This window comes from Saccoglossus kowalevskii, chromosome 10, assembly GCF_978046115.1.
Source record: "Saccoglossus kowalevskii chromosome 10, keSacKowa6.1, whole genome shotgun sequence".
Taxonomy (NCBI): Eukaryota; Metazoa; Hemichordata; class Enteropneusta; family Harrimaniidae; genus Saccoglossus; species Saccoglossus kowalevskii.
In genome coordinates, this window is record NC_140650.1 from 4,475,315 (window position 1) to 4,502,987 (window position 27,673).

The 27,673-nt window shown below is 33.9% G+C and overlaps 2 protein-coding genes across 2 annotated transcripts in view; one reads left to right on the plus strand and one right to left on the minus strand.

Annotated features, from left to right (window-relative positions):
- Positions 1 to 7,901, plus strand: part of LOC100372472 (serine/threonine-protein kinase 10-like) — a 53,797-nt gene extending 45,896 nt beyond the window's left edge. The window contains exons 14-17 of the mRNA XM_002735263.3: positions 1,141 to 1,329; positions 1,874 to 1,999; positions 2,683 to 2,796; positions 3,617 to 7,901. Of these exons, the coding sequence (XP_002735309.1) occupies positions 1,141 to 1,329; positions 1,874 to 1,999; positions 2,683 to 2,796; positions 3,617 to 3,820 (633 nt within the window). The 3' untranslated portion in view covers positions 3,821 to 7,901. The remainder of the gene's footprint in view (positions 1 to 1,140; positions 1,330 to 1,873; positions 2,000 to 2,682; positions 2,797 to 3,616) is intronic.
- Positions 7,902 to 9,062: 1,161 nt separating this feature from the next.
- Positions 9,063 to 25,656, minus strand: LOC100372323 (threonine synthase-like 2). Its single transcript, XM_006817098.3, has 9 exons — positions 25,517 to 25,656; positions 21,091 to 21,323; positions 19,842 to 20,036; positions 16,528 to 16,680; positions 15,417 to 15,638; positions 14,577 to 14,725; positions 12,798 to 12,923; positions 11,427 to 11,560; positions 9,063 to 10,573 (listed from the first exon to the last, which is right to left on the minus strand). Exons 2-9 carry the CDS (start codon positions 21,314 to 21,316, stop codon positions 10,345 to 10,347), a joined length of 1,434 nt encoding a protein of 477 aa, XP_006817161.1. The 5' UTR covers positions 21,317 to 21,323; positions 25,517 to 25,656; the 3' UTR covers positions 9,063 to 10,344.
- Between the last annotated feature and the right edge of the window lie 2,017 nt (positions 25,657 to 27,673).

A 27,673-nucleotide genomic window follows, 5' to 3' on the forward strand; every position in this document is an offset into this window, starting at 1 on the left:
GTGTTTGAATTGTGTGCGGCAATGGGCAATGACCTCAATGAGTTCGCGCACTGACATTTGACGCAAAACTATATAGTTACTTAACATTTGTTCAAAAAATCTGTAAACTCTCACAAATACCATGAACGCAAAGAGTTAACTGAAAGGCAACATCGTTTTTGACAAAAAAAAAACACATCAATACAAAATTATTATGTGTGCAAGGTTAGATTCATAGAACGTACATGATCGCTTAACTGTTTGTTTTTTTAATAATCATGTCGCACATGAAACACAGGCGGCATTTTAGTTCATCCACTTCTTGTTTACCGATCTTGAACTTTTTGTCTGGAATGTGATACAGGCAAAGAATAAACATGAATTATACCTACGCATCGTTGTCAAATCAACAAGAGGCTTGAATCAGGAAGGCTCGGCTATTTAAAACTTCGTAAATAGCATTCTTTTCAAGTGGTAGACTTTATTCAAGTGTAATAAATGTAAGTGAAATGTATGGACGACTTTTACGATTGGAATTGGTGATAAATACATGCATAAAATACAACATATACCATTGTATCACGCAACAACAATTCGTATACAGCATTGGACTTATGGATTTTTATATTAATAAAATACATGGGCCGATAATATTCCCATATGCTTAGTATTTCCATGCCAGCGATGCTCGTAACCTGCTTGATTTAAAAACAGTTATTTGAAACAAAGACTCGTGGAATAACATAGGAAACTGTTAAGTACGTATTTCACACCTTTCCTACGACCGCGGTTGAAACCGGTACCGGTGGCCACCGCGGTAGAGACCCCTAATTATAAGCAGTCCGCGGCTCTCCCCAGTGTACCGCGGAGAGCCGCGGTGATTACCGCGTTGAACCGCCCGTTTGATTTCATACTCTCCCCTATGATGGATGAAGTTTTTTCAGTGGGGGAAAGCTAGTAAGAAAAGGGGACAGCATTCTTTTGAAAGGGAAGACTCTTGTGTGTTTGGCATTGGCAATAACAATTGTCAATACCTGTATAATTTTTCTGAACAAAAACCGAAGTTAAGGTTTTAAGCAGTGAGAGAAATCAATGCTTATATTAAGTGAGTCACAGAGGGCAGGCTTCATTCTCAGCTCATTATTTATATATTTCTTGTAGGAAGTAGAACAAGTGAAAAGGCTGCATGACAAAGAGGAGACTGAGCTACTATTCAAGCAATCACAGCAGAAGAAAAGGCTGCCCAAAATACAGAAAACAGAAGCAAAAACAAGATCGGCTATTTACAGAAAGAGTTTAAAAATTGGCAATGCTATGAGCCAGGAACAAGAAAGAGAAAAATTAAAACAAGTATGTTATGAGTCTTGGACTGATTTGTGTCACATCTACAATATCTGTATACTGATATCTGTCTCAACTGAATACTCCTTTAGTATGAGAAATATTGCTGTTTATATTGAATTGTACAATGCAATGGCAGTTTGGAAAGAAATATCATGTTGAGTCAAACAGAATTCATCACAATCTGGATTAGAATGTTAATATTAAATTTCCAGTTATTATCGCTATGTTATTGTTTTTGACAATTTTATCTATGTTGTTGACAATTATGATCAGTAGACAGAGAATTATTTCCTCGTCATCTTTGTGTTCTGCCACTTCATGTTTGATATTTTCCAATTCATTGATTCAATTTGTTACCTCCATTGTCGATTTTGTCAGTAGAGCTTATCATATAAGTGATTGTCCATCAGTACCTCGGGTAGACCTCTCTCAGATTTGTTCATTTTCTAACGATATCTTCAGTTCTTTAATTAAAATCTGCCTTGCTAACAGCGGAGCTATCTTTTTAAATTCTCATTTCATCTACTTGACTCTTTATATGTTTGTTCAGTTTCAAGCTACTGAGACCAAGAGATATAAAGCAGAGCAACTCAAACTTGAGATGAAACATGCCAGACAGCTTGAAGAATTAAGAAATGGTCATGAAGCTATAATGCAAGAACTACTACAAATACATGTGAGTAAAATCTGCTTCTGTTTACCTCAATTTCACACCACCATTGTAATATGGGCCAATAGGTTATTGCGCCCTCTATGGCCACACAAGAGAATAGGTAATATCTACCACAGAGGGTGTCCTACTATTTTCAACAATCCAACAATGTTTTGCATACAATACACAGATTATTCAAAATGTTGATATTTTGTTCTGTTTAGAGATAAGTCTTAAAACATTACCAATTATATGTGTGGTGTTTTCTAGTGATCAAGTGACTGTTAACCTGTGTGGTTACCCACAGAACAAAATGCTTATTTGGTAAAAATGAAAACCGAGAAAAAAATGTAATTAGTACTCCACCGTCAATTTCATTGAATGCTGTTGAAAGTTGCAGAGTTAAAATTATGTGGCTGTGTTACCCTATACGTTCACCTCTAAAATTGAGCTTTGCATATACTGTAAAGGGGGTAATTATTCACTGGGTTTTAATTTAGCTTATTTCGCTGACTGGAAAAATGCGCTAAATTAAAACACAGTGAATATGTAAAATTTAGCATAGAACACATTATCTAAATGACGAAACCGTGAATTTAAAACCCACTGAATATGCCTGAAATGGTAAATCAGTGAAATTTAAACCCAGTGAAAATTAGTGATTTTACAGTAGTAGCTTACTCTTAATAATTGTCATTTGTTTCCAGAATGAAAAACGCAAACAGCTGATGGAGCTTGAAACACAAAAACTGAAAGAGAAAGATGAACAACATATCAAAGAGATCAAAGAGTGGAGAGAACATCTGAAACCTAGAAAGAAGGTAAGATTGAGTACTTATGTCAGTCAAAAAGTGAGAAGTTTAAAACTACATACTGTAAAACCATTTATTTTCACTGACATATAATTTCCCTATTTTGATGTTTTGAGCATGTTCACTGTGTTTTAATTTCATGAATTTGTCAAGGAAATAATGTGTTTTATTGTTATTTTATATGTTCATGTAGATTTAATTTAGCGGATTTTACTTGCATGTATCGGTGAAAATAACAAAATTAAAAATTTAATTGTAAATGCATTAATTACCATATTTACTCTAGCAGTGGTACATAAACTACTAGTACCATGGACTCATTTATGTAATCTGCTTCACTGTAAATAGAGCTAATACACTACTGGTCAAAGGTTATATTGACTATATACCTTCTATAATCTTTTATTTTCACATCATTTTTTATTGAAGTTGGCTACAAAAGATCATGTGAAGCTAAAAACCAGTTAAATCATTGTGAGATATGGTCAAACATATTTCATCAAATCGCGTTATTTCCTTGCAGCAAAAATTAAACGCTTTACAGTACATATCCACTATAATTCATTCAAAACAAAGGTGATCATCATGTCTGAGTCAGCATATGCATTCAACACCTTGAATGCTAGATAGAGAGAACCTGTACATTTTGTCACTGTTAGATCAAAAACCTGGCCTATGTTGAGTTATTTGCAACTAGGAATATCATAGTACTGATTGTATGACGAAATTGATCATGATTACATATGCATATGTCTGATCTGTACTTCTGTTCACTTGTATATATTTGCTTTAACTTATACATCCATATATTTTTGTATTTTAATATCAGTTATTGGAAGAGGAGTTCCGCAAGCAGTCACTGGAGCAAGAAAGGTTTTATTCGCGGCGTGGCAGTAGTCGAAGTTTACAAGCAGGTAATGGTATCGAGAATTCTAAATCCATAGCTCAGGGACAACGCAGTTCTTCATCGGCTTCTTCAACTCCATCAGAAGAAATGTTACCACCATTCTTACAAGAAAACAGTATTCCGTAAAATCTGGTTAGAAAACAAATTGGACAATATATTATTGTATTTGAAAAAAAAAAAAACATATTTGTGAGTGACGAAACACCACGAGTATCAGGATTTTTTTACACTGTCAGTTTGGAGATCATATTTCCTCTATTAAAAGCACATGTATTAAAGATGTCACTTTGCATTGAACATTTCTTTGGATTCTTAACACACCACTTGCTGAACGCCTCCTCAGATAGTCGATATAAATGGTATTATAACGACATAAGCAACTCTACTGAATTGGCATTTTTATCCCCAGTATAATAACCATTATTGTACAACCACCACTGGAATACAATACAATTTAGCATTCTGTTGATATGTACAAGTTTATCCCATGTGGTGGTTATATTAGACCCTACACAATGAAAATCAGTACAGCTTTTGTAAACAGCTCCTACCAAATTCCAATCAAGTGGTATTTCAGTGATGTTTAGGTCACATACAAATTGTATATATGTGACTATGAATATTACAGCAGTTATTTTATGCTATAATTATGTTAAACAATTGCATACATGTAGATATTTTGTTATAGAAAGGTGAAAACATTCTATACACTATAATCTATAAAAATAATCCTTGTGGCCAGGTAAGCTATCAAGGCTCAAAGTTGAAGCGACCCATCCATGTGTTTCTGATAGAGCAAATATGGTATACATACAGTTGAAAAGGAGACTAAAATTAACACATTTCTAACCTGTTCATCTTCATTATATGTAACCATAGGCTCCATAGGAAATGAGTGTGTGGTGTAACTTACCAATAAATATAAAATACCAACTCTGTTCATTGAGTAATAGACATTACAGACAATGCTGGCTTCTGATGTTGACAAATTGGTATTCTGCAACAAGATTTTGGAATAAAATTATATTAATTTAACGGTGTTTTGAAAGAAATCAAATTTCAAAATTCTTAGGTAATTTTTGTCAATATTTATATGTACAATATCCATACTGCTGAAATGACTACCAGGTTCTCTCACACTTTCATCATTCAGTTTTACAGTACTCCTACCACTATGATTTCATTTCAATCATGTGAATGTTGTTAAAATTCAGCACATTTGAATTTCGTGCTTGTTGGCTTCACTTATCTAAGGCCAAATTCTTTTTTTTTTAAAGTGTTTTTCGGTGACCAGACCTTGCTTAAGATTTTGCATTTTCACCCTGTATTGTTTTTTTACGGCTGAACTAAAAAGTTGCCACTTGTGTCCCATTACTAGTTGCATGCTGACATATTTTTCACACAAAATTGTCATATATTATAAAATTTCATAAAATGTATGAAAGTATGGGGCAATATTCCTAGAAGCATCTTGTTTACATCAAGATAATTAATTATAATAGAAAAATATGACACAATAAAAATCAATTCTGTCTACCCTACCTTATTTTTGTTTATAATGTTACCAAAAACACTATTTTTATTTTGGCCTGATCCTAAGCTTTGCAAATTTATTTGTATCACTCAAAAGTTTCTATATTGTAAGCAGAACAAACTGTCACATATGAAGCTTAAAAATTTCTAGGCAAAAAAATAATGTATTTGCAATTTTGTTATTTCTGTTGATAATACCTGGATACCAGTGTGTATTACCAGTATTCTGTGATGTTTTGAAAACTTTAATTTTCAATCAAAACATTTTTTTTAAAAGAAATTAACATTAGATTGAACATTTTGCCAAGTAATAGTTGTATATAGTAACCATATCATCAACACTTCATATGACAAACAATGTTATGTATGTAAAAGCACATTTTGAGCAAATTTTGAAAGTGTTTATTTCAATACAGTCACAAACTTACCTCACTATAGTCCAAAGTAAATCCCTATTTTGAAATTTCGTGATTGAGAACAAATTTCTTGGTTATTTTTGGCTGCGAGAATAACAAAATTTTATAATCATGTATGTATCTTTTTTGTTGCACTAAAATTGGAAACTAGATCTGCCATTTTGTAATTTTGAAACTAAAGTTTATAAACAAAAAATTTGTGTATAGTCTCAATGAATTGTTATGCTATATGAAACGGTTTTCTGGAAAATACAGTAAATGGATTTATTATTCAGTTAGTTTTTGTTTAAACAAATCACCAAGAAAAAAAAAATTAATGGGTGGTGTAAATATTGTTTTGTGTGTATTATGATTGTTAGTGGCAAGATTTTGGTAAGTTACTTCACTAGAACAGATTTTAGCTGGTAGCAACTCACCACCCCTTGCTCAAGACAATTTCTTTGCAGATTGTTCCATTTACATGAAGGTGAGGCAATGTCAAATAGTTCATGGTTGATGTAGGAAGCCGAATTGCCATTCAGTTCTGAATATTTTATACATTTGTGTGCACATAACAGTTCAATTTCACAATAACACTGGCATTGAGGCCAGTTTTCCACTCCTCATTCTTATTGCGCAAACAGCTTTTCATAAAATTCAGTTTAATTATTACCCTTCTTGGAGTGGGTGGGGTGGGGGTGAAATGCAGTGTTTTTCACGATAGACTTACAGACGAGTTGAAACGTATACACAAGACGGAATTTGATACATTGTCAACAAACAAGTTGCACTCTGATTGGTCTAACAGTTAGCCAATCAGGCACAATCTTATAAGTAGCTTTGCATTGATTCTATATTTAATGTACACGTCAAAGATGTGCACATTTGTGTAAACATGGGCCACCAAGTGTGCTCAACTGTCGATATTTGATTTGGGATAATTTTATTCCTTTTACATGTAATATCTGGCAAATAGGACTAAATATAATATTGTAGGAGACATATTTACTGTGTTCAATTTTAGTGTATACATCTTAGTGTATGTATTTTCAGTGTATCCAATAGACCATTTTCCGTTCACTGTAAGATCCCATGTTATGTGTGAAATCGAACATAAAAACAGTACAAATAAAGGTTGTAGTGGCGACAAACATCGCATGGGATTCGACAAACGTCAAAGTATTTTGAGAGATATTTCCACGCTTAATAATGTACACATTTGATGATGGTAAATTTTGATGAAGTAAGGATATTAAAATGCAATAATCCCCTGTCAATGATTGTTCTTTCAGTGCGAGCTACGAAATAAAGAAATTCAAGTTCAAAATCAAACCGTCCGATTTTTGCGCTAATTGTTTGGTACATACAATCTTGCAGTTGAACGGAAAATCACCTATTTTAGTGAAGTTGATTTGCCAGGTATATTCACAAGGTTTTTATTCAGTGTATCCATTTCTCTGAAATTACTCTGCTGATAAAAAATGTTTCACATGCCCACCCTGAAAAGACTCCCTTTGAATGCTATGAAGTGAATATTGTAGGTCCCAGTCAAAATTACAAGTGAATTGTTGGTGACACAGTCTGTGGTAATGAGTTTACCATATTTGCTTTATTAGAAGCGCTTGTAAACTAACAGTTACAATATTGAAGATGAATTTATTTTGACCTGTCATTCATTTAAGTACATGCACTTCTCAAGGAGAAAATATGGTATTGCTTTGTGCAGATTGAAGGAGCATTGGCTGCCACGAGACAAAAAAAAACGATTCAGCCTTTTCCCTGATTGAGTCGACAGGCGATGCACGATTGTATGATGTGTTCTATGCAAAATATCTGTAGATAACTATAGTATTTGTTTCTTTGATGTATGATGCACACAATCAGACTAGGGCTTAAAATGCAAGTGTATATTGACAGAGGAAACAAAAAATTTAATATTTATACAGAATGGCAAATTGTTCTAATTCAAAAATGTTTGTAAATTAATCACAAATACCAATAAAACGGTAAACTGAATTCCTAGAATATTTTGGAGTATAACGAACAGGGCCACAATGTATGTGTATAATTTTTTTTTTTAATGTGTTAATGAAAGTTGAATTTCATTTTCATAAAGGAAATAGTCGGATTACATTTACCTATAGCTAATGGTATGTATGATCTATTTATTCTATAACTATGTTTATGCTATACTTGACTGCAGGGAACTGTTTTATTCTCTCCCATGTATTTGGTTTACATATATAATAAGAAATAAATAAGCTAATTTGCTGATATGATCCTGTTTTCTGTGTTATTAACAGTGTTGTTGGAGTTTGAAAAATCATTGTACCAGTGTCTTTTTGTAGCTCCGCTGTCGACACAGCGGAGCTGTTCTTGTTACTGATTGTCCATCGTCATCAACTTTACAATTTCAACTTCATCTTCGAAACCACAAGTCAGAATGTTTTCAAATTTTATATGAGAGTACCTTGGATAGTTCTTTCTCGGATTTGTTCATATCATGTCAAAATCTCAAATTCTCTATTTTTGGTGAATATTTTAGTAATTTTTCGTAAAAAGTGATAATTTCGACTTCTTGTTAAAAAACGCAAGTCCAATTGCTTTGATATTACATATATAGATACTACATGTGGACCTTTCTCAGATTTATTCATTTTGTGATATCTCAAATTCTCTATTTTTGGTGAATATTTTTCGTAAAAAGTGATATTTTCGACTTCTTGTTAAAAAACGCAAGTCCAATTGCTTTGATATTACATATATAGATACTACATGTGGACTTTTCTAAGATTTGTTCATTTTCTAATATCTTCAGTTCTTTAATTGAAACAGCAGAGCTGACAGGCTGCTTGTTTGACTATTTTCTCATTAATTCAATATGTATAGACTACACCACACGTGATTGAATGCATGTATTAGTATAGGTAATCGCATTGTGATGTTGTATGTTTACATTTTTGTCAACCAGCATATGAATATGCGTTAACAAATGTCACTCGCTGATCAACACAGGTTTGTGATTTTCTGCGATAACGTTGTGTTATTAACAGAAAGACATGCATGTATATTTAAATACAGCAGCAAACAATACTGTTATTTTATCTTTGAGTGCTAACCAGTTACTACACACATGCAAAAGGTAAACAAGTGTGATGGTCTATACCGAATAGCTCAGAAGTAGTATTATTGTGAATCTGACCTTACACCATGCAATATAGACTTGTGAGAAAAAGTATACCTTGGATATTTAATGAGCAAATAGATCTTTCATATTTATGTAAATTAACCTCTGTTTAGTGCCTTAGTGCAACTAATTGCTGAATTCTTCCGATTTAGATGTCAGTAACTGCAATTTATTACATAGTTGTGGACAGCATCTTGTAAGACGCTAACTCGTGCATACTGAACAAAAGAAAAATCAAATCTGAACACTCGAGGGCAGTATATGCATAATGGCAAATTTTAATGCTATAGAACAGTTAATTGAAATCATTTTTGACAACTGCAAAATATTTAATGTGACATTCACCTAAAAAGATTATAACAGTAATTATTAGAAATCTGTGATATTTATACTTCATACATTTATTTAAATTTAATCAAACTATGATAAATATATTCTATAATAAAATTTTGTAGCTCGTCAATAGTTTCTATCACACTCACAAGACACGTTTTTGCAAAATGTACCAGCTATTTTAAACGATCTTACAGCAACACAGTTATGCAGCAATTAGGTTAAGATTTTGTGTAAAGGCACATTATATACGCCACATGGGACTTATCTTCGCTAGCCAAGGTCTAAGTTTATTCGGCCAAGCCTCTAAATGAACCTTGGCAGAACGACCATCAAATGTGTGTATTCTAACAGCGCCCCCAGTAGTCAGTTGCGGCTAATCATTGTCCAATCAGTTTGCGTGTTACAAATCATTCTTTGGCGTTTCATTTTAAACAAAATGGTGGCGCCCATGAATCGTGATATTTGCAATCAACGCAGTTTTGTGTGGGAAGGATGTCTTCATAGCGACAAAAACAGGAAGTGAAATTTTGTTTTATAATTTAGTACGTCCAAGCTGATTGGGTGTCTTGTTTCGAGGCGCGCCCAATTAGATCTCACTGTTAAGATATGCAGTTAGCCTATGCGATCCTGCACGGTATCGTGTAGAGGCCTATAGATCGAAGACACAGGACCGTGCGATTCCGATGGGGACTTATTTAAAACAATACTTTGCGACAACTGTGGAGTTTTGTATCCTTGGTCTAGGATTGTGCAAATTAACTTAGTCTCAACAGCTTTCACAGGAAGTCAGCATATGACCTAGAAATTAGTCTTATCCAAATAATTAGTCCCAGATCCAATCCTGCCAGATTCAATAATTAAAAATTTTTTAACAAAATGTCTGTCTAGGCATCTTCCAGAGCAGGCATGAATTGATAATGTAACATTTAATTTCATGATTGGATTCTTTGATAATTGTCTGGTGTCTATTTCACCAATTTTAGAACCTTGATATCCATGGTTCCTGTGGAAATAAACAATTCTCGTCTTGGTTTTTCATGGAAATATACTGATTATAAGTTTATTATTGTTTTGAAATATTTTTAAAAAACTGGGTATAAAAATATTCAACTACCGGTAATTAAAAACTGTTCCAAAAATAAGAAATTGTTCAGAGTAATTGTCGCAATTTCGTTGGTAGTTAAGATAGTACAGTGTGATCATACTAGATTGGCTCTTCCAGCAGTTATCTGTTCTATTCTCTCTTTTATTATCTTCACCCAGTCTTCCCCATCTTTCAAGAGTAAGTATTTTGTTGGCATGCTTTCCAGAGCTTCAACTTCAGGAGTTGGTTGGGGAGTAAGTCCAGCTTCTAAAACAGCTTCTGGGAACTTTGCTGGTGAAGCGGTTGCTAAGCAGACACTGGGCATAGATTCATCACTTGTCACCCTGCAAATATCCACAAATTACATGTATAAATTTAAAGATTAATTGATCATTTTAACATGATTTAAAATCCGACTGAAACAAAAAATAGTGGCTTACACATGCTTCTGTTTTAAATGTGGTTTTAAATGTATCTTTTGATTCACAAGATATCAGGGTCAGAAGTTGTTTGGAAATGAACAGGCATTTATATTGTCATTCCGTTCATCAAACTCTAAGTGAAATTGACATTTCTAATATGGCCTCCATAACTAATCAAAATTTGATGTGAAGCAACCCCCCCGTAGGATTTGTTTGATGAACCCCTGCCTTTTATATTTCCTGTTCTATTCCTTAATATCATACAAGAAGTTGTATCATCCATTGCCAATACATCAAAGCGAGCACCAAACATGTACTTCTTAGGGATTTGAAAACCTCACTGAACGATGGGATTTTAGACTGACAAAATACAAACATAAATCAGTCGGTTCCTACATGCATAATTCTAGAGCATTTGGTACAATAACTGCCTAGTACTGCATATTTCTGCTGACTAAAAGCGAATCTATGTTGATACAACATGGTGACTAAGCAACCAGGGAACCCAAAACTATTTCTATTTATGCAGACACCCTTTACAGTAAAATGTGTTATTTTTATTTGGAATTTATTTCTGCTGAAGGGCTGATTCAGTGAAAACAAAGTCTAGTGAATATACCTGTTTTTCTTAAACTTTACATTCAAATAATCAAAAATCAGTAAAAATGAACTCCATACAAAACGTCCAAAAAGTCTTTTCAGCGAAAATGAATTCCACCTAAAAGAAAGTATTTCACAGTATACAATGGACTATTTCAATACATTTCATTTTTACCTCTTGTCATAGAAATATGTCACAGCTACAGCTGTATGAGGACACAGTAAATACTGGTTGTCATGCCAACATTTCTTCATGGTTGCTAGGATACCAGGATCATTCACAGTATAAGAAGTAATGACAGAATTCATCTGTAAATTAGAAAAAAATAGTTGATGAGCTAACCTATGTTATAAATAAAATCATGAACAATCATAACTTACAATGTACATGAATATTAAAGTTGTTATTGTCTTCTACAGTTTTTCAGCTGCTAGAAAAAACAAATCAAGCCTAGTCAAGGGCGGTGAGAAAACATGCTTGGGTACAATATGAGAGAAGAAATGTTAAAACCCATCTATTTTTCTTATTTGGTAAAATAAGTCATTAGTAATATTGTATTCAGAAATAAAAAACCACTCAAACTCATATAGTTTTGGTGCTCAATCCGCTCTTCATAACAAATAGATAGGGTATGATGATGGGGCTCCAGGCGACACATGTGTCTGACAATTTTTCATTCAATAATTGTACCATTGTTTACATGTACCATGCTCTTCTTCTTTACAAGACAAGGTAAATGTCATGTTAAATTATTTAAAAACATAATTCACTAATCTGTGTTCACTATCGACTGTTTGAAACTATCACTATCAAATCCAGACACTTCAATAATCATTGCTGTGCAACCACTCTTTATGATGCAACATTGTTTTTATGGTCACATGACTGACAAAATAAAATACCAGCAATAAAAAAACTATATCCCATTGCAGTACTACAGCTAATCCATGCAATCCTAAACACCAGCTCACTCGGCTAACTTAGATTTTGAACAATGTTTGTACTGCTGATGTCAGGGTGTGAGCATTTGAAATATAGGCTTTACCTTAATTGGTCTTCCTCTATTTATCCAATACATATCAAATTGGTAAACAAATTATATCCATTTTGTGTGTATTATATGCATTATGTATATAATTCTATTTATTATTATTCCACTAATATCTAGTTGCCCCTAGAAACCAGTGTGTGTAACTGTCACACTTGCATTTACATCACTGATCTAACAATTTTTAATACATGGCATTGGTCTATTCTTAGTGATAATTACGTTATGCTAAATTTACTCATCTTTAAATCATATTGTGGATGCATGATTTGGTGAGTTGATGACACGCAAAGATGCTGTAAATTACAAAAGAATGTACAGTTACTATTTATTAATTTTTAACTATCGGCAAGAAGCTTTTCATCCGGACATCTAGTGAATATCCTGACTACTACATATAGTACTTTATATGTAATTGACTTTCAATGAAATATAGGCAATGATTTAGACTAACATTGTGACCATTAATACTGAAATTTCTCAAATTCTAAACTTACTTTTTGCAGAAGATCTTGGGAGATCATAAATTTTCCCTCTTTTTGAAATTGTTTCATAAGTTTTGAAACCAATTGTGTATCTTTGTTTGAAAACAGCCAGATCATTCTCTGCAAATTATACGGAACCTGGAAAAATAATCAAAGAAAGCTTAGAGTATTAGAGACACAGTAAAATTTAATTCAACATTACTTGTACTTGAGATATTGATGAAAAGCTGCAAACTAATTATGCAAATCATAAAATTAAAATAAACAGATTTTAGTGTGAAACTAATAGGGTCTGCACAATGTAACAGACCATCTATGTATCAGGTTTCATTGAAATGTGATCAGAACCAAAAAATTATGAATTATTATGCTAATTAGGGAATTAATATGGACAGATTTTAACCCAAAACTAATCATATTTGTACATTGTCCTAGAGCATCTATGTACAAAGTTTCATTGAAATGTGATGATTAGTACTTGAGATATCAGTGTGAAAATTGGTTAATTATTCAAATTAGGTGATTAATACACATAAATATACACCAACATCTAATTGGCTCTCTGCACAGTTTAGATTCATGTAAAGGTGATGATTAGTACTTGAGATATCAGTGAAAAAGCTGAAAATTAAATAATTATGCAAATTAGGTAATTAGAATGCACAATAATTACCCCAAAACTAATCAGTACTCTGCATAGTCCTAGAGGACCTATGTACATAGTTTTATTGAAATGTGATGATTAGTATTTGAGATATACGTGAAAATCCTAATTAACTAATTATACAAATTTGGTGATTAATATGCACAAATATTTATCCTAAAACAATCTACCTCTGCATAGTCCTTGAGTATCTATGTACCCTGTTTCATTGAAATGTAATGCTTACTACTTGAAATATCATAAGCTGAAAATTAATTTATTATGCAAATTAGGTGATTAATATGTACTGATATTACCCTAAAAACTACCATGTCTGTGCAGTATCCTATGACATCTAGGTACCAAGTTTCAGTGAAATGTGATTATTAGTAGTTGAGATATCAGTGAAAAAGCTAATTTACTAATCATTATGCAAATTAGGTAATTAATATCCACAGATTTTCACCCCAAACTAATCAAAACCTGGCATTAGTTCAGAGCACCAAGTTTAATCAAAATTCAATGAGTGGTTGTTTAGATATCAGTGGAACAGTCATGGAACAGCTAAAAATTAGCTAAATATCATGCAAATTAAGTAATTAATATTCACGAATTTTTACCAAAAACTAATCAAATCTGCGCATTGGCCCAGAGCATCTATGCACCAAGTTTCATCAAAAACCGATGTATGGTTCTTGAGATAGCAGTGGAACAGTCGGACACACATACACACACCCATACACACACACATACAGACACACTAACTGCAAAGACTCCCATTGTGTGCTTCGCACAAGGGAGTCAAAATTGAAAGCACAATAATCATTCTAAGAGTGGGGATTTTGAGGAAAACGTTTCGCAATTGTTTGATACATTGCAACAAATTTCAAGTTTTAGGAATCCATGTGAAATGGTCACTTTTACAAAATCTCACAGTATCACCTACTCATGAAATCAAAGCATTTCACAGTAACCCATAATGTCTAAGTTTTCAGAATGCCAGAAATTCTTGATCTTTGTTGTTTTTTAGCACTAAAATGGTTCACCATCGTCTAAAAAAAGAGCTGTGCATATGCACATTTTACCTGAATATTTTTGGGCTTAATTTAAATGTCCTTCACTATGAAATGAGTATATCATCCACATACCTGGATATCCATTGCTGGTGCCCATGTAGGTATAACATCATTGGACATTGAATAGTCTCCATTCTGTAATGTTCTAAACATGATATCATTGGAATTCACAGTACTAACAATTCTGATTGGAAGACCCATAAAGCTAGCTAAACATCCAGCTATAACGTTTTGAGAGAAAAATAATTGTGTTAAATTGTTGCTGGAATAAAAATGGAATAAATTAAAATATTCAAAATGTTCACCATGCAGTCAGCTAAAATGAACACCATGCGGTCAACAATTTTGAATCAGATCTGTAAAGCAAAATGGCCACCATGAAGTCAACCATTTTGATCAGATCTATAAAACAAAATGGCCATCATCCAGTCAGCCATTTTGAATCAGATTCGTAAGAAAAAAAGGCCACCAAGCTGTCAGCCATTTTGAATCGAATCCGTGAAACAAAATGGCCACCATGCAGTCATTCATTTTGAATCAAATCCGTGAAACAAAACAGCCATCATCTAGTCAGCCATTTTCAATCAGATCTGTAAAAAAACAAGGCCACCATGCAGTCAGATATTTTGAATCAGATCCAGAAAACAAAATAGTTATCATCCAGGCAGCCATTTTGAATCAGATCTGTAAAACAAAATGGCCACCATGCAGTCAACCATTTTGAATCAGTTCTGTAAAACAAAATAGTGCACAATAAAACCATCTAATGTTCATATAGACAATACAAATATGTCAGCAGAGAACTACCGACATAAACACAGAATCCTGGATTATTTATTATAATAATGCAATAAAATAATGTATCATATATACTTAATATTAAAATGAATGAAATGTTACATGGATACCCACCGGATATGTTACCAGCAGCACCAGTGGGAACGATAATTTCAGCAATTTGATCACAAGAGTCAGTTATGTGTAAATATGCATAAAAATAATGTACCATCTGAACCATGACACGTGCCCAGTTGATAGAATTTAGAGTACACAAATTATGTGCTTCCTTGAAAGTCTCATTATTATACAGCACAGCAGTGACATCATCTAAGCCATCAGATGTTGTGTTCTCACCTGAAATAAAACAATTTTACTGTAGTCATAGTGACGTACCTGCCATCACATGTACAATATCATTCAGTACTGTTGTCATAGTAACATACCTGCCATCACATGTACAATATCATTCAGTACTGTTGTCATGGTAACATACCTGCCAACACATGTACATTATCATTCAGTACTGTTGTCATAGTAATGTACCTGCCATCACATGTACAATATCATTCAGTACTGTTGTCATAGTAACATACCTGCCATCACATGTACAATATCATTCAGTACTGTTGTCATGGTAACATACCTGCCATCACATGTACAATATCATTCAGTACTGTTGTCATAGTAACATACCTGCCATCACATGTACAATATCATTCAGTACTGTTGTCATAGTAACATACCTGCCATCACATGTACAATATCATTCAGTACTGTTGTCATGGTAACATACCTGCCAACACATGTACATTATCATTCAGTACTGTTGTCATAGTAACATACCTGCCATCACATGTACAATTTCATTCAGTACTGTTGTCATAGTAACATATCTACCATCACATGTACAATATCATTCAGTACTGTTGTCATGGTAACATACCTGCCATCACAAGTACAATATCATTCAGTACTGTTGTCATAGTAACATACCTGCCATCACATGTACAATATCATTCAGTACTGTTGTCATAGTAACATACCTGCCATCACATGTACAATATCATTCAGTACTGTTGTCATGGTAACATACCTGCCAACACATGTACATTATCATTCAGTACTGTTGTCATAGTAATGTACCTGCCATCACATGTACAATATCATTCAGTACTGTTGTCATAGTAACGTACCTGCCATCACATGTACAATATCATTCAGTACTGTTGTCATAGTAACATACCTGCCATCACATGTACATTATCATCTAATACTGTTGTCATCATCAATTCCTGTATTTTAGTGATTCGTCCTTTTGGTAATAGTACAATAATATCCACCCATTTCAGGCCACGTATACTTTCAATTGCAGAACTTCCAGTATCACCAGATGTTGCTGAAATACAAAATGCTACTGATTACACCATGAAACCAACAACTGTTGACACTCCAGATATGAGACTAACAGGATAACTGTCAATGTTCTAGACATAAAATTAACAGTGTAACTGTTGACACTCCAGATATGAGACTAACAGGATAACTGTCAATGTTCTAGACATAAAATTAACAGTGTAACTGTTGACACTCCAGATATGAGACTAACAGGATAACTGTCAATGTTCTAGACATAAAATTAACAGTGTAACTGTTGACACTCCAGATATGAGACTAACAGGATAACTGTCAATGTTCTAGACATAAAATTAACAGTGTAACTGTTGACACTCCAGATATGAGACTAACAGGATAACTGTCAATGTTCTAGACATAAAATTAACAGTGTAACTGTTGACACTCCAGATATGAGACTAACAGGATAACTGTCAATGTTCTAGACATAAAATTAACAGTGTAACTGTTGACACTCCAGATATGAGACTAACAGTATAACTGTCAATGTTCTAGACATAAAATTAACAGTGTAACTGTTGACACTCCAGATATGAGACTAACAGGATAACTGTCAATGTTCTAGACATAAAATTAACAGTGTAACTGTTGACACTCCAGATATGAGACTAACAGGATAACTGTCAATGTTCTAGACATAAAATTAACAGTGTAACTGTTGACACTCCAGATATGAGACTAACAGTATAACTGTCAATGTTCTAGACATAAAATTAACAGTGTAACTGTTGACACTCCAGATATGAGACTAACAGGATAACTGTCAATGTTCTAGACATAAAATTAACAGTGTAACTGTTGACACTCCAGATATGAGACTAACTGGATAACTGTCAATGTTCTAGACATAAAATTAACAGTGTAACTGTTGACACTCCAGATATGAGACTAACTGGATAACTGTCAATGTTCTAGACATACAATTAACAGTGTAACTGTTGACACTCCAGATATGAGACTAACTGGATAACTGTCAATGTTCTAGACATACAATTAACAGTGTAACTGTTGACACTCCAGATATGAGACTAACTGGATAACTGTCAATGTTCTAGACATACAATTAACAGTGTAACTGTTGACACTCCAGATATGAGACTAACAGCATAACTGTCAATGTTCTAGACATGAAATTAACAGTGTAACTGTTGACACTCCAGATATGAGACTAACTGGATAACTGTCAATGTTCTAGACATAAAATTAACAGTGTAACTGTTGACACTCCAGATATGAGACTAACAGGATAACTGTCAATGTTCTAGACATAAAATTAACAGTGTAACTGTTGACACTCCAGATATGAGACTAACAGGATAACTGTCAATGTTCTAGACATACAATTAACAGTGTAACTGTTGACACTCCAGATATGAGACTAACAGCATAACTGTCAATGTTCTAGACATGAAATTAACAGTGTAACTGTTGACACTCCAGATATGAGACTAACAGTATAACTGTCAATGTTCTAGACATAAAATTAACAGTGTAACTGTTGACACTCCAGATATGAGACTAACTGGATAACTGTCAATGTTCTAGACATAAAATTAACAGTGTAACTGTTGACACTCCAGATATGAGACTAACAGGATAACTGTCAATGTTCTAGACATAAAATTAACAGTGTAACTGTTGACACTCCAGATATGAGACTAACAGGATAACTGTCAATGTTCTAGACATGAAATTAACAGTGTAACTGTTGACACTCCAGATATGAGACTAACAGAATAACTGTCAATGTTCTAGACATAAAATTAACAGTGTAACTGTTGACACTCCAGATATGAGACTAACAGGATAACTGTCAATGTTCTAGACATGAAATTAACAGTGTAACTGTTGACACTCCAGATATGAGACTAACAGAATAACTGTCAATGTTCTAGACATAAAATTAACAGTGTAACTGTTGACACTCCAGATATGAGACTAACAGGATAACTGTCAATGTTCTAGACATAAAATTAACAGTGTAACTGTTGACACTCCAGATATGAGACTAACAGAATAACTGTCAATGTTCTAGACATGAAATTAACAGTGTAACTGTTGACACTCCAGATATGAGACTAACAGAATAACTGTCAATGTTCTAGACATGAAATTAACAGTGTAACTGTTGACACTCCAGATATGAGACTAACAGGATAACTGTCAATGTTCTAGACATGAAATTAACAGTGTAACTGTTGACACTCCAGATATGAGACTAACAGAATAACTGTCAATGTTCTAGACATGAAATTAACAGTGTAACTGTTGACACTCCAGATATGAGACTAACAGGATAACTGTCAATGTTCTAGACATGAAATTAACAGTGTAACTGTTGACACTCCAGATATGAGACTAACAGAATAACTGTCAATGTTCTAGACATAAAATTAACAGTGTAACTGTTGACACTCCAGATATGAGACTAACAGGATAACTGTCAATGTTCTAGACATGAAATTAACAGTGTAACTGTTGACACTCCAGATATGAGACTAACAGGATAACTGTCAATGTTCTAGACATGAAATTAACAGTGTAACTGTTGACACTCCAGATATGAGACTAACAGAATAACTGTCAATGTTCTAGACATGAAATTAACAGTGTAACTGTTGACACTCCAGATATGAGACTAACAGAATAACTGTCAATGTTCTAGACATGAAATTAACAGTGTAACTGTTGACACTCCAGATATGAGACTAACAGAATAACTGTCAATGTTCTAGACATGAAATTAACAGTGTAACTGTTGACACTCCAGATATGAGACTAACAGGATAACTGTCAATGTTCTAGACATAAAATTAACAGTGTAACTGTTGACACTCCAGATATGAGACTAACAGAATAACTGTCAATGTTCTAGACATAAAATTAACAGTGTAACTGTTGACACTCCAGATATGAGACTTCATTTGAAATGTCACCTCCATGGCGTTCAATCATCTCAATGAACTTCAGCAAGTTTTTAACTTAACTATTACGGTATTCAATACATTAACAAATTTAAGATATATAGTTTTGTTTATAGTAATATAGCTGGAATATAACCATGTCAGGAATATGATTTTTTAACATTAAAATGATTGACATTTGTATCTGATCCTCAAACAAGTACTTGTATATATAACTAACCTACAACAATAGTTACATGTTTCTTTCTTTTATTTAGAAAGTATTCCAAGAATTGTCCAGTGCAAAACATTGCCAAGTCTTTGAAAGCCAAGGTCTTGCCATGCCACAGTTCAGCAATCTTCAATTCATTCTTTAATTTGGCGACTTTAACCACTTCACTGCAGCTGAACTTTGAGAAAGCTTTATCTAACAAACCTGTGGGATTTTAGAATCATTACATGAAAAAATAAACCTGAAAGGAAAGGTTTCATGATAAAATGTTCATGTTTTCTTTTGTTTTTTCATTCAATCTTTTAAACTGACGTACAGTTCTGTTGATTTTTGGCATAAACGTAGAAGCTCACAATACATTACAGAGCTATTGTTGAATTGTTGTGTAGTCTACTTGTAAACAAACAATGGGGTGCACAGTGACAGTACAGGCCAACATGGCAGACACAAACAATGGGGTGCACAGTGACAGTACAGGCCAACATGGCAGACACAAACAATGGGGTGCACAGTGACAGTACAGGCCAACATGGCAGACACAAACAATGGGGTGCACAGTGACAGTGCAGGCCAACATGGCAGACACAAACAATGGGGTGCACAGTGACAGTACAGGCCAACATGGCAGACACAAACAATGGGGTGCACAGTGACAGTGCAGGCCAACATGGCAGACACAAACAATGGGGTGCACAGTGACAGTACAGGCCAACATGGCAGACACAAACAATGGGGTGCACAGTGACAGTACAGGCCAACATGGCAGACACAAACAATGGGGTGCACAGTGACAGTGCAGGCCAACATGGCAGACACAAACAATGGGGTGCACAGTGACAGTGCAGGCCAACATGGCAGACACAAAGGTGTGAGAAAAATTTTACCCGTGACCAATCAGCAGTCAGCCTATGAAATGGCAATACTGGATTGGCCCAGCAACGCTATTATGTTCTAATGGTTGCATAGCAGATCAGTTAACTTACTGATGGTGCTTTTCGTGAAAAGTAGAGAAATACATATAGTAAGTAATTTTAAATTCTGCATTTGTACAAAGATTTAATTAATCCCATAGCTGTAAACAAATGTGTATCTTTAGTTTAGTCAAAGACTTAGAGATACTAAAATGTGTTTCCCAACTTCCCTGTTTTTTTTAATGTAAGATCTTGTTGGGTAACTATAATGATTCTTCCCTAAAGTTTTAAAATTTACGTTTCTGGATGACATGTACATTGCAGAACGAAATCTTAACAATTCTCACCGTTTAGATCTTTCCTTGGAATCTCATCTTCGCTTATAAACAGTGGTATAATCTCTTTAGCCAACTCCACAAATGAAAGATTCCTCCATTGTTGCAATGTATTCTGAGTAATCTGTGGTGTTGTCTCTGGCATTAACAGGCCACCATCTCGGACAAAACCAGTAGAAAATAGAGCTTGTTCAAATGTCCAGCCTTGAACTTCACCACAAGTGCTGCAGTATTTCATGATTTACCTGCATAGAAATGTTCATTCACATGATAACACCCTATCATCACTGAATGTGATTTTAACTGTGCTTGTTCAATACTGTTTCCCGAATGTGATGAGTTCAAAGTAGACATGCAGAAGTTTGAATAATGAGAGCACATTTCTAAAAAGTTTGATCTGTGACTTTAGTTTTCACATATGACATTGTATAGCATATATTTGCAAAATAGCAAATTCCGAAGAATTGCATGAAACTTAAATAAGCAACCTTAAATAAATATTTTAAAAATTACATACTGTGAAATACTTTATTTTAGCTGGAAATAATTCTCACTGAGAAGACTTTTTGTGTTTTGTATGGAATGTATTTTGAATGATTTTTGACAAGTTGTATGTAAAATACATGTTTAGGAACAATTATAGTATATTCGCTGGATTTTATTTTCACTGAATCATTCTTTCAGTGAAAATTAATTCCAAGCAAAAATAATGTATTCTACAGTAAACAGACCAAAAACAATTTTTTTTTTCTGTAGCTTAGTCTTCTATAAATATTTAAAGCGAGGGAGTCGTCACCGGCACATGTGTCAAATGGCCATAGCGTGTCATTGTTTACAAATAAGCATCTACCCATGGGCCTTTGCATTTTTAGCGTTTGTTGTTATCATCGCTTGGGATTCAATTCCTGTGCGTGTGCAGGTGACGACCCTCTCGCTTTAAGACATGCTAAAATGAAAATAGAGATTTAATTAATAGTATGTTTCTCAGATTTGATGCATAACTGACACACATAACTCCACGCCCACCCCTGGACAGTTTCAATTTGAATGCAATGGCCATTGAATTATAAATGTAAGTCTGTCTAATTACTTCGCTATTTGCATAACTTCACTGTCTGATCGTCACAGTCAACTCGACATCACTTTGCTATTTGCATAACTTCACTGTCTGATCATCACAGTCAACTCGACATCACTTCGCTATTTTCATAACTTCACTGTCTGATCGTCACAGTCAACTCTACATCACTTCGCCATTTGCATAACTTCACTGTCTGATCGTCACAGTCAACTCGACATCACTTCGCTATTTGCATAACTTCACTGACTGATCGTCACAGTCAACTCGACATCACTTCGCTATTTGCATAACTTCACTGTCTGATCGTCACAGTAAACTCAACATCACTTCGCTATTTGCATAACTTCACTGTCTGATCATCACAGTCAACTCAACATCACTTTGCTATTTGCATAACTTCACTGTCTGATCGTCACAGTCAACTTGACATCACTTGGCTATTTGCATAACTTCACTGTCTGATCGTCACAGTCAACTCAACATCACTTCGCTATTTGCATAACTTCACTGTCTGATAGTCACAGTCAACTCGACATCACTTCGCTATTTGCATAACTTCACTGTCTGATCGTCACAGTCAACTCGACATCACTTCGCTATTTGCATAACTTCACTGTCTGATCGTCACAGTCAACTCAACATCACTTCGCTATTTGCATAACTTCACTGTCTGATAGTCACAGTCAACTCGACATCACTTCGCTATTTGCATAACTTCACTGTCTGATCGTCACAGTCAACTCGACATCACTTCGCTATTTGCATAACTTCACTGTCTGATCGTCACAGTCAACTCGACATCACTTGGCTATTTGCATAACTTCACTGTCTGATTGTCACAGTCAACTCGACATCATTTCGCTATTTGCATAACTTCACTGTCTGATCGTCACAGTCAATTCTACATCACTTTGCTATTTGCATAACTTTACTGTCTGATCGTCACAGTCAACTCAACATCACTTGGCTATTTGCATAACTTCACTGTCTGATCGTCACAGTCAACTCGACATCACTTTGCTATTTGCATAACTTCACTGTCTGATCGTCACAGTCAACTCAAACTCACTTTGCTATTTGCATAACTTCACTGTCTGATCATCACAGTCAACTCGACATCACAGCACGGTTACATGGTTAAAATGATCACAGTATTAATGATTATCATGGCATCTCCTCCATCTTTAAGGTGAGGTCAAACACAGTAGATTTGTTAGGAAATAAAACAGGATGGGAAAATGTTAATGGGGATGGATTATGTAAGCTTTGTAATAATGAAAAAGAATGATATTTTTATTTCTTTGTAGATATACGGATCAACCAACCACTTCAGAAGTATTCTATTTAACACTGACCAATACACTAGTGGAAAAATATTAAGATTACTATCCTATACACCGCGAACACAATAAAACCAGTCAACTATGTTCATAATATATATCAAATCAGTTTACAGTGTTTTATTAATTGAATAACTTAACCTGCCTTAAAGCAATCTTTAATATCATTACTTAAAATCTGTATTAGAAGTCGCATCTCTAGTAGAAGTCACACTCATTCTTTTCGTACAATTCAGAACCAAAAATTTACCATTTCTCATATGTGTTGATGCTCTTAACAGAAGCCCCATGTTCTCTGTTGAATTGTACCATTTTAATAGAAGCCACAGCTTCTACTGGTAATACAGATTATAGAGTATTTTAATTACTCAACATTTAAATGTGACATTAATATTTATTTTACTGTAAATGCTTAGTATTATTCATATTCATCTAAAAGATTTGCTGGTCTTGATTAATTTGTATGTTTATTTTTAGCGACAATTTTATCTGTTTTCACCATTTTTTATTTTTGTACCACAAATGCATGAGTTAAGACATCATCAATTTTATTTGCAGTTTGAAAAATATTTTGCTGATTTTATAAAACCACACAGTACATAGTAACTCAAGTTCACTATAGATGATGTTACGGCCAAAAATTTGGGTTGCAGATTTTTGGTTAGAAGGGAGTGCTTAGTGTAGGTTGGTCAATAAATGCAGATACCCTGAGATGAGTGAATGGCCCAAATTCACCCTTTAGGTCAAAATTTATGAAATGGCCTTAGCACATATGAATTATATAACACCACTGGCAAGGCAAATTAATTGGGCATGTCTCTGTGGAGTTAAAGCCTGACAACATTCTTTATATCGCCAGAGGTACATTACTTGGGGTTTGTAACTACGGTGACATGATACCAAGATCCCGTCACAATCTCGCTCTCGCATAAGCGTTCCAACTCAGAAAAAATGCGAATGCGCATGCCCGAGGTAACTAGGATACTGGGATGTCCAGGTGGATCAAAATAGCTGCCCACGATATGACGGATTACGAGAACTATATTTTCTGTACATTTTCGATGTATTACATTTTTCACTATGATAGTGACAAGAAAAGTTTATTTTTTTCACTACAAACCTTGAACATTGATATGCGTCATGTCAGAAGGTCGTAGCCTCAGTCTCGCTATCTACGAGAAGAGACTTGAATGGGATCTTGACATGATGTCACCATACAGTACTATGCGAGTTGCAAACCCCAAGTAATGTACCTCTGATATCGCTAATTTCAAATGGAAAGAAAGTCATATTTTAAAAATGCATTTTACAAATATTTTTCATTCTAATACAAATTGTACTTGGAGTCTGGTATTTTTTGGTAGTATTTATATTTAGTTGTTCTTTTAGTTTTCTTAGCTGTTTTTTGTTCAAATTGCTATATTTTTTGTTGCCTTATTTTGTCTGTATCTGACACATATAGTTTATAAAACCGTTTTTGAGGTAGCCATGTACTGTTATATGTTTATTTGTTTTTATAAATAAATAAATTAATTAATTTAAAAAATTAATTCAATTTGTCCCCAGGAAATAATTAATTTATCAATATGCATGCTATAACAAAGTTCTCTTACACCATAATTATGGCAAACATATAGGTGCGATTCCGTAGCTCCAGATTGCGATCCACGCGACGTGTTATCTTGTTGACGTTTATTTTTGTGTTTTCTCTTGTTGGATGATGCTACCCACATACCCACCAACCGGCAAGCCACCGTCAACTTCAAACAAGTGAAAATACAGTAAGCATGAAGCATCTGTTGTTGTGGTGGTGTTATCATGTCAAGGTCTTGCGGCGTTTTGGGTCCGGATTAGCCCTGAGTACAGTCATGTAGGTTGACCTTCTTCCGCTGATCATTCGGCCCCCATTTTGCTGAAAAAGGCCAACGTACATGACTGTACTCAAGGCTAGATCAGGATAGGCGTCGTCTGCCGTAGCGTTAGCGGGTAGTTATGGCCCAGCTAGTTTTGTACCTACCGTATGCGGACTTTATACAGTCAGCTAAAAACGTTCTCGAACAGGATATATCATGTAAGCCTTCAAATATAGATATATATATTGAACCCATCAACTTGATTTTTTCTGCTGATATACTAGTACGCATCGCCCCCACACGGACAAGCAGAACAAATCTTATACTGTAATCAACGACTTGTAATTTAGTAGGTTAACACAGTTTAACATTTATTAACCAGTTCTATACAGGGAATTCTAAAGATTTAGTAGGTTAACACAGTTTAACATTTATTAACCAGTTTACAGGGAATTCTGAAGATTTAATAGGTTAACACAGTTTAACATTTATTAACCAGTTACAGGGAATTCTAAAGATTTAGTAGGTTAACACAGTTTAACATTTATTAACCAGTTTACAGGGAATTCAAAAGATTTAGTAGGTTAACACAGTTTAACATTTATTAACCAATTTACGGGGAATTCTAAAGATTTAGTAGGTTAACACAGTTTAACATTTATTAACCAGTTACAGGGAATTCTAAAGATTTAGTAGGTTAACACAGTTTAACATTTATTAACCAGTTTACAGGGAATTCTAAAGATTTAGTAGGTTAACACAGTTTAACATTTATTAACCAGTTAAGGGAATTCAAAAGATTTAGTAGGTTAAGACAGTTTAACATTTATTAACCAGTTTACAGGGAATTCTGAAGATTTAGTAGGTTAACACAGTTTAACATTTATTAACCAGTTACAGGGAATTCAAAAGATTTAGTAGGTTAAGACAGTTTAACATTTATTAACCAGTTTACAGGGAATTCTGAAGATTTAGTAGGTTAACACAGTTTAACATTTATTAACCAGTTTACAGGGAATTCTAAAGATTTAGTAGGTTAACACAGTTTAACATTTATTAACCAGTTACAGGGAATTCTAAAGATTTAGTAGGTTAACACAGTTTAACATTTATTAACCAGTTTACAGGGAATTCTAAAGATTTAGTAGGTTAACACAGTCTAACATTTATTAACCAATTTACAGGGAATTCTAAAGATTTAGTAGGTTAACACAATTTAACATTTATTAACCAGTTTACAGGGAATTCTAAAGATTTAGTAGGTTAACACAGTTTAACATTTATTAACCAGTTACAGGGAATTCAAAAGATTTAGTAGGTTAAGACAGTTTAACATTCATTAACCAGTTTACAGGGAATTCTGAAGATTTAGTAGGTTAACACAGTTTAACATTTATTAACCAGTTATAGGGAATTCAAAAGATTTATTAACACAGTTTAACATTTATTAACCAGTTACAGGGAATTCTGAAGATTTAGTAGGTTAACACAGTTTAACATTTATTAACCAGTTTACAGGGAATTCAAAAGATTTATTAACACAGTTTAACATTTATTAACCAGTTACAGGGAATTCAAAAGATTTAGTAGGTTAAGACAGTTTAACATTCATTAACCAGTTACAGGGAATTCTAAAGATTTAGTAGGTTAACACAGTTTAACATTTATTAACCAGTTTACAGGGAATTCTATAGATTTAGTAGGTTAACACAGTTTCACATTTATTAACCAGTTTACAGGGAATTCTAAAGATTTAGTAGGTTAACACAGTTTAACATTTATTAACCAGTTTACAGGGAATTCTAAAGATTTAGTAGGTTAACACAGTTTAACATTTATTAACCAATTTACAGGGAATTCTAAAGATTTAGTAGGTTAACACAATTTAACATTTATTAACCAGTTTACAGGGAATTCTAAAGATTTAGTAGGTTAACAAGTTTAACATTTATTAACCAGTTACAGGGAATTCAAAAGATTTAGTAGGTTAAGACAGTTTAACATTTATTAACCAGTTACAGGGAATTCAAAAGATTTAGTAGGTTAAGACAGTTTAACATTTATTAACCAGTTTACAGGGAATTCTAAAGATTTAGTAGGTTAACACAGTTTAACATTTATTAACCAGTTTACAGGGAATTCTAAAGATTTAGTAGGTTAACACAATTTAACATTTATTAACCAGTTTACAGGGAATTCTAAAGATTTAGTAGGTTAACACAGTTTAACATTTATTAACCAGTTTACAGGGAATTCTAAAGATTTAGTAGGTTAACACAGTTTAAACATTTATAAACCAGTTTACAGGGAATTCTAAAGAT